The 7992-nt window shown below is 42.2% G+C and overlaps 1 protein-coding gene across 1 annotated transcript; it reads left to right on the top strand.

Annotated features, from left to right (window-relative positions):
* Positions 1-370: 370 nt before the first annotated feature.
* EDN1 (endothelin 1) lies at positions 371-7497 on the top strand. The gene is made up of 5 exons (XM_017891176.1): positions 371-977; positions 2604-2772; positions 4226-4381; positions 4547-4687; positions 6262-7497. The coding sequence occupies exons 1-5, from the start codon at positions 914-916 to the stop codon at positions 6365-6367; spliced, it is 636 nt and encodes a 211-aa protein (XP_017746665.1). The 5' UTR covers positions 371-913; the 3' UTR covers positions 6368-7497.
* Positions 7498-7992: the final 495 nt, after the last annotated feature.

The following is a 7992-nucleotide window of genomic DNA, read 5'->3' as shown; positions in this document are numbered from 1 at the left end:
TTTTTTTTTTTTTTTAAGTTCCCTTTCTTGCGAATCCCTCACGGATCTTTCTCCGATAGACGCAAAGAACTTGAGCAAAAAAGACCCGCAGGAAGGGGCTTGAAGAGAAAAGCACGTTGATCTGCCAAAATAGTCTGACCTCCAGTAGTGGGGGAGTGACGAGGGACAGCATTCCCTTGTTCGACTGAGACTAGAATCAGAGAGACATAAAAGGAAAATGAAGCGAACAACAATTAAAAAAAAATTCCCCGCACACAACAATACAATCTATTTAAACTGTGGCTCATACTTTTCATACCAATGGTATGACTTTTTTTCTGGAGTCCCCTCTTCTGATTCTTGAACTCCGGGGCTGGCAGCTTGCAAAGGGGAAGCAGACTCCAGCACTGCACGGGCAGGTTTAGCAAAGGTCTCTAATGGGTATTTTCTTTTTCTTAGCCCTGCCCCCGAATTGTCAGACGGCGGGCGTCTGCCTCTGAAGTTAGCAGTGATTTCCTTTCGGGCCTGGCCTTATCTCCGGCTGCACGTTGCCTGTTGGTGACTAATAACACAATAACATTGTCTGGGGCTGGAATAAAGTCGGAGCTGTTTACCCCCACTCTAATAGGGGTTCAATATAAAAAGGCGGCGGAGAGCTGTCCAAGTCAGACGCGCCTCTGCATCTACGCCAGGCGAACGGGTCCTGCGCCTCCTGCAGTCCCTGCTCGCCACCGCCGCCGCGTGCCCCTGCAGACGCTCCGCTGCCTTCTCTCCTGGCAGGCACTGCCTTTTCTCCCCGTTAAAGGGCACTTGGGCTGAAGGATCGCTTAGAGATCTGAGGAACCCGCAGCACTTTGAGGGAACTGAAGCTGTTTTTCTTCGTTTTCCTTTGGGTTCAGTTTGAACGGGAGGTTTTTTATCCTTTTTTTTCAGAATGGATTATTTGCTCATGATTTTCTCTCTGCTGTTTGTGGCTTTCCAAGGAGCTCCAGAAACAGGTAGGCAGGCTCGTTGACTTGTGAGTCTCGGAATTACAAGTTAATGTGTTCTTATCCACCTTCATGCCTTTCTTGCTTCTATTTTCCCCATTCTTTTATGACTGCAGCTTAGAGAGCAAGTGTCTCAGAATTATTGCTGAAAGCTACTTAAGTCTTCTAGTGAAAAACGTAAAATCCTCTATTGAATACAATTAGATATAATTGACTATAACATGGCATTAAAATAACTTATTGTTTTACTATTATTATTCCATTATGTGTTTCCCTGGCTTTTAAAAAATAAGGAGTATGGACATACACAATTTAATAAAATGTATGTTTGTAATATATGTGTTTATACAGGTATACAGGACATATAAGAACTTAAATCTTATTTAAGCACTATTTTAATAGTGTGTTAATTTGTAAAATATTTAAGAATTCCAGTTTGAAGCCAAGGAATTTTATCCAAGTCGTTTAAGCAATATGTGCAGTAAAATCACCTGCAGAACAAAAGTCTGTTGACTAACTACCGCCCCCCCCCCCACCCCCCCGCAGGCGGTTTCTGGGTGAAGCAGATGTTTTCTTTAAAATTTGTCATCATTGACTTTAGGTTTCTTTCGGCAGGTTTTTGGCACCCAGAACAGTGTGAGCTCTCTTTCAGTTTTATTCACCTGTCCTGGAAGGCGAGCTAGGATAATTCTTGGCTGCTTAAGGATTTAGGCAGTGCATGTGCATCTGCCCCGGTCCCCCCGTTTTTAGGGTCAGTGCACTTTTTTTGTCTTTTCGTGACCCTGACTAAAGAGAAAGGATGTCAAGGGAATGAAAATCCTGGAATGTGTCTGATCATTTGAAACGTACAAAATTGGGCAGATAAGCTGCATGGCTAAATTGTCAGGAGGAAGAGGCAAGGTAGTAGTGGAGAAGGGGGAGGCAGTGGATCCCACACAAGCCTGATGCCCAGGGATTCAGAATTCAAAACCCACGAAACTTTCCTTTGGTACCCTGACCTGCTTCTCAGCTCCATCTTAGGTCACTGGTTTCCATGGAGCTACCCTCCTGAATTGAATATTGTATAGTTAATTTCTCTCTCCAATCATTTTCCCCACCTAATTTTGAAAGATATCTATTATCTGGGGTACCCTGTGCCCTACACAGGATGTGAAGTGGGTGGGTACCCATTAAAAAGAGGGTCACCCTGAATGGGGAAGTAGCCCCAAATCTAGGAATAACAGTGTGATTTCTTGTCTTTAGTCATGTGCCAATGTTAAGCTTCAGCAGACCGTGCTGTCCTACCAAGTTCCTTGTAGAAGTCAACCAGATTTTCAACAGACAGCATTCCAAAGCATTTCGCCTAGCCTACTTCAAGAGGGGTGGGGGAAATCCCTTTTCAGGTGTTTGTCTCCTCTGCATTTGTATAATCTCCCTGAAGGTGGATAAGCCAAGGGCATGAGGGGGAGGCAAAAGGTGAAGTCATGTTAAGGAGGGAAAAAATAAAGAGCCCTTTTTTCTGTGTTTCTTGCTGATGGCAGGCTGTGTGCTTCATCTGCTTTTATCTGCTCTGCTAGCTCTGACTCTACTGTGATCCAGCATGTCTCTCAGCCTTTGAGGAGACATCCCCCACTGACCTGCTCTTTCTCTCCCCAGCGGTCTTAGGCGCTGAGCTCAGCACGGTGGGTGAGAACGGCGGGGAGAAACCCACTCCCAGCCCACCCTGGCGGCTCCGCCGGTCCAAGCGCTGCTCCTGCTCGTCCCTGATGGATAAAGAGTGTGTCTACTTCTGCCACTTGGACATCATTTGGGTCAACACTCCCGAGTAAGTCTCTAGAGGGCATCGTAACCCTGGTCATTCATGAGTGCTGGCTTCACCAGGAGCCCAGTTTTAGGGTCTCTTTTCTAGGGACTCTGAAGGTAGCCCTTCTAACAACATCCAAGCGCCTCAGTGGGGACAATTTCCCTCTATTCCTGAAAATAACGACAGCTTGGTTCTTAGCAACCAAGGGGAGGGTCTTCTGAGGCCCTGTAGCTCAGGCTACTCGTGATGGGATAGATAGAAGGAGCTGACGACAAACAGGAGGCTGCTGCACATTTCAAATGAGGAGCTTCAGTGAGAGGGCCTCAGGGGGACACTCACAGTGGCATCTGATGGGGTTTCGGTAAAAATTGCTGAGTTCAGATGTGGGTTAGTGCAACCTGTGCTTCTCGTGGAAGAGTGGAGACTGAGAGGCAGAAGGGATTATACAGAGGGTTAGAATCTCTTAATTTTACTTACAGAAATACCTCGGTTCAAAGCGTTGAAGTCATTAGTGCAGGAGTGAGTTTGTAGCAGAGCTAGAACTGGAGGCTGGATTTCCTTTGCTGCTATATTTTCCCTTTAGAAATGCCCATTTCAGAACCTTAATAGAAATACTATCCATAGGCTTCTCTTTCACCTACAGAGAAGAAAAGCAGTTTTTCCCCTTCTGCCCTGGACACTAGTTCATCATCTATCAGAAGCAGTCATAAACAAGCACGCATTTACTGTGCATACAATGTCCCGTTATGGCAAAGGGGGATAAAAATCCAAACAATATCAAACCAAGCCAAACACCACAAGGAGCCTAATAATTACTAAGGTGATACTTCCAAAGGGAGGACTTTATTTCTTAGATGAGAATGAAAATAGACACATTGGAAATTATTGGAGAACCCTCTGGCAATGAGTCCTTCCACAACCATATGATATCACTGACTGGCAGGAGAAATGTGTATACATGTGCCTCCTCCTCCCCCAACCACCGGGGACGGTGGGGGAGTGGTGGCACTTTTAGCAGTATCCTACTTGGTTGGAATTGAAAATGGGTTTTAAAAATCCTGTGACTCATGGTTTTGCATTGAAACTTCTTCCCACTGCATACCCACAAATAGTTGTTAACTAAATAGACCATTAGAAAAGGAAGAAAATATAAAGCAGATGCCAAGCAGACATGTCCTAATCGTTGACAAAAAAGCAATGTTGCTTGTGTCAAAAAGAAACTGAACTTTGTGAAGAGTTGAAATGGAATTCCACTGAATTAGAAAAACTTGTTTTCTCCTGCCTGGATACATAACAGTCAGGGCCATTGATGCACAGGTGTTCCTGGCTGTTGTTACACTTTACCCTCTGAAATGACGCTCCCCAGTGCTATGTGATGAGCTCCTTGCATGCCCAGTGGAATGAGTGTGCCCATATGTCATTTTAAAGACTATTAATTATGCTAATATAGTTTCTTTCTCTCTTTGGATAATAGGCACGTTGTTCCATATGGACTGGGAAGCCCTAGGTCCAAACGAGCCTTGGAGAATTTACTTCCCACAAAGGCAACAGACCGTGAGAATAGATGCCAATGTGCTAGCCAAAAAGACAAGAAGTGCTGGAAGTTTTGCCAAGCAGGAAAAGAACTCAGGTGAGCAGAAACACCTTTGCTTTTTCAATCAGTTTAACAGCCTCCTGACCTCCTTCCTGTCATGGTGCTGCCTTCCTGTTTTAGAGAGAGTAACAGAGACATTGAAAGCCAGGGTAAAGCCGAAGATAAGATTGCTGAAATGTTTTTCCTTGTGTATTTTAACAGGGCCGAAGACACTATGGAGAAAGCCTGGAATAACCATAAGAAAGGAAAAGACTGTCCCAAGCTTGGGAAAAAGTGTATTTATCAGCAGTTAGTGAGAGGAAGAAAAATCGGAAGTTCAGAAGAACACCTAAGACAAACCAGGTAAGAGGGAAGGAAGAAAAATTAGGTAAGAGGTTCACAAGAGCAACTAGCCCTGGTCAGTGATGCCAGTGGCCTGTTCTGTTCCTCCAGCCCTTCTTACCTGGGCAGGGGAAAGACTTAGAAAACAGTAACAGAGGAGATCTATGCATCCTATAGATTAAAAAGAGCAAAAGAATCCCTCTAAAATATTTCCATGAAGCTCTGGAATGCAAACTGATGTCCTCTGTACTTTTAGCACATACCATTTCATCTATAGGTAGATTTCCCCACCAAAATATATCCAGAGATACTTTTGTCATTTGGTTATATATAGCCTTTGTCTCTCTGAGTCAATGCATTTGCCACTTTCCCTGAGAAATCAAAAATCATTTTGGGGAGAGGACATTTAGAAAAAGAATCAAAATGTCATGGATAATCAAATTCTTCAACAAGTAGCAGTTATTCAGATGGTCAAAGGAAAAATAAAGTCATTAGGTAGGGTTGGTAGAATTTAGAACATGCTGTTTTTCAGGTTTATGATCTTTTTTTTTTTTTTAATAGGGAAATGTATTTGGTGCAGAGCCAATGTCATTCCAAAAAGCTCTCTCTTTTCCTGGTCAGTCATGCGCTGGGACAGAGAAGGGATCTGGATTTGGCAACATCATAGAGTTGCTCTGAGCTGCTCTTTGGTGATAATGCTTCCAAATCCTAAACTTTTTGGAATTCACAAGCTTGAAGGAGGAAACCTACTCTCTGATCTATCACATGTTCTGCTTTTCTCTATCGTGGTCTATGGAAACTTTTCTAGAAATCCAGTGGCAAGAAGTCCTATGATTAAAGTGTTCGGAGCTCAGGGCAGGCAGTCATGAACTACTTCTGAGTTGTGTATTACTGATTCGTGGGGCAGCCTCAGCTATCGGTTTCTTCACACCTGCCATGAGAGTTTCCATGCTTATGGTTGGAGGCCAGTAATGCTCCCCACGAGATCAGTTTCTGAATGAACCTGGAATTTTGTATGAGTTTTTTTTATGCCAACTATTAAATCAACATTACAGTTCTTCCCTCTGTATTTCTCCTGTAAAAAGAAAACATTAAGCCTGCAAAAAAAAATATATATAAATATATATATATATATTTAAAATAATTGCCATGAAGTATTTGCTCTGGGCCTACTGTATACTACTTTTTTTTTCTCTCTCTTTTCAACTAAATCACTGTCCATTTATTAAGATGGCCATAACTATTCAAAACCTAGCTGAGTTCCTCAAGGCAGGGTTGCATTGTGTTGAAAGTTGGGTTGGGGCTACAGAAGAAACCAGAACACTTCTAGTTTATTTAAAACTTGCATTTACAGCCCAGTTCCCCTTAGACTTGACCATATGACCCCTCTCTCCCATTCTAAGCATAGGGGCCAGCTTTATTTTTACAATGGTAATAGATATCACTTGAAGTTTTATCAAAGAGTTGCGGTGGGTGGTGAAAGTTCACAGCCAGATTCAGATTTTGTTTGTGCCAGATTCTGATTTTAGATGTTTCTCTTGCCAAAGGGTGATTTTTTAAGATAACATTTGTTTTCTCTTATCTTGCTTTATTAGGACGGAGACCATGAGAAACAGTGTCAAATCATCTTTTCATGATCCCAGGCTGAAAGCCAAGCCCTCCAGAGAGCATTATGTGACCCACAACCGAGCACATTGGTGACAGACCTTCGGGGCCTGTCTGAAGCCATAGCCTCCACGGAGAGCCCTGTGGCCGACTCTGCACTCTCCACCCTGGCTGGGATCAGAGCAGGAGCATCCTCTCTGCTTGTTCCTGACTGGCAAAGAACCAGCGTCCTCGTTCAAAACATTCCAAGAAAGGTTGAGGAGTTCCCCCAAACTGTCTTCATCGGCTTACATTGGTGGTAACTTCTTTGGTCTCTTCTTTCATCTGGGGATGACAATGGAGCTCTCAGAAAGCAGAAACAGCACAGTGACATTTGAATTCGGGTGGCATCCTCCAGAGAGAGGAAGGAGATTCCATACCAGGGTGGAGTTTCTGACGAAGGTCCTAAGGGAGTGTTTGTGTCTGACTCAGGCGCCTGGCACATTTCAGAGAGAAACTCCAAAGTCCACGCAAAGATTTTCTAAGGAATGCACAAATTGAAAACATACTCAAAAGACAAACATGCAAGTAAAAAGAAAAAAAAAAGACTTTTGTTTAAATTTGTAAAATGCAAAACTGAATGAAACTGTTACTGCCTTAAATCAGGATATGTTTCATGAATATGAGTCTACCTCACCTATATTGCACTCTGGCAGAAGTATTTCCCACATTTAATTATTGCCTCCTCAAACTCTTCCCACCCCTGCTGCCCCTTCCTCCATTCCCCATACTAAATCCTAGCCTCGTAGAAGTCTGGTCTAATGTGTCAGCAGTAGATATAATATTTTCATGGTAATCTACTAGCTCTGATCCATAAGAAAAAAAAAGATCATTAAATCAGGAGATTCCCTGTCCTTGATTTTTGGAGACACAATGGTATAGGGTGGTTTATGAAATATATTGAAAAGTAAGTGTTTGTTATGCTTTAAAGCAGTAAAATTATTTTCCTTTATATAACTGGCTAATGAAAGAGGTTGGATTGAATTTTGACGTACTTATTTTTTTATAGATATTTATATTCAAACAATTTATTCCTTATATTTACCATGTTAAATATCTGTTTGGGCAGGCCATATTGGTCTATGTATTTTTAAAATATGTATTTCTAAATGAAATTGAGAACATGCTTTGTTTTGCCTGTCAAGGTAATGACTTTAGAAAATAAATATTTTTTTTTCCTTACTGTACTGATTTTGAATCATTACTGAAATTTCTAAGGAGTGGGCCAAAGTGATTAAGAATTATAAAGGCAAATGGTTAAAGATGGTTTTGTAGAAAAGTGACAATTAAAAGGATATTACAGTCTAAGCTAATTATATAAAGAATTTTACCTATCTCTTCAATGTTGGTTTCACATTGCATTGAGGTAAAAACATAAAACAAAAAAGCAGCTTTAATACCTCTGTCTTCTCTTGGGTAGCAGCCTCCTGCTTCCCCTTCACCTGAAAATTCTCCAGGGACTTCATCCATTAACTCGGCTCAGGCTATTAGGCAGGATTCAACAGTTTAAGCCGATGGTGTGGTGAGAGATGCTTTCTCCATATTAACGGACTGAAGGAAGTAATGGCAAGACAACCCCCCAAAACATACCTAATTATACAAAGTTACACACCAGAGTTGCGTTTAGAAAATGGCCTGCTCAGAGCAAGTAGAGGTTTCCAATGGCTTTTTATTTTCTCACA

This window comes from Rhinopithecus bieti, unplaced genomic scaffold (assembly GCF_001698545.2).
Source record: "Rhinopithecus bieti isolate Rb0 unplaced genomic scaffold, ASM169854v2 scaffold_19939, whole genome shotgun sequence".
Lineage (NCBI taxonomy): Eukaryota > Metazoa > Chordata > Mammalia > Primates > Cercopithecidae > Rhinopithecus > Rhinopithecus bieti.
Note: the sequence above shows the minus strand (reverse complement) of the source record. Positions and strands in the feature narration are given on the sequence as shown.

Bases quoted from the DNA above. Each gene is read 5' to 3' on its own strand.
- EDN1 (XM_017891176.1), top strand. From the start codon at position 914: ATGGATTATTTGCTCATGATTTTCTCTCTGCTGTTTGTGGCTTTCCAA. The intron at 978-2,603 runs GTAGGCAGGCTC...TTCTCTCCCCAG, and splicing joins CCAAGGAGCTCCAGAAACAG to CGGTCTTAGGCGCTGAGCTC. The intron at 4,382-4,546 runs GTGAGCAGAAAC...GTATTTTAACAG, and splicing joins CAAGCAGGAAAAGAACTCAG to GGCCGAAGACACTATGGAGA.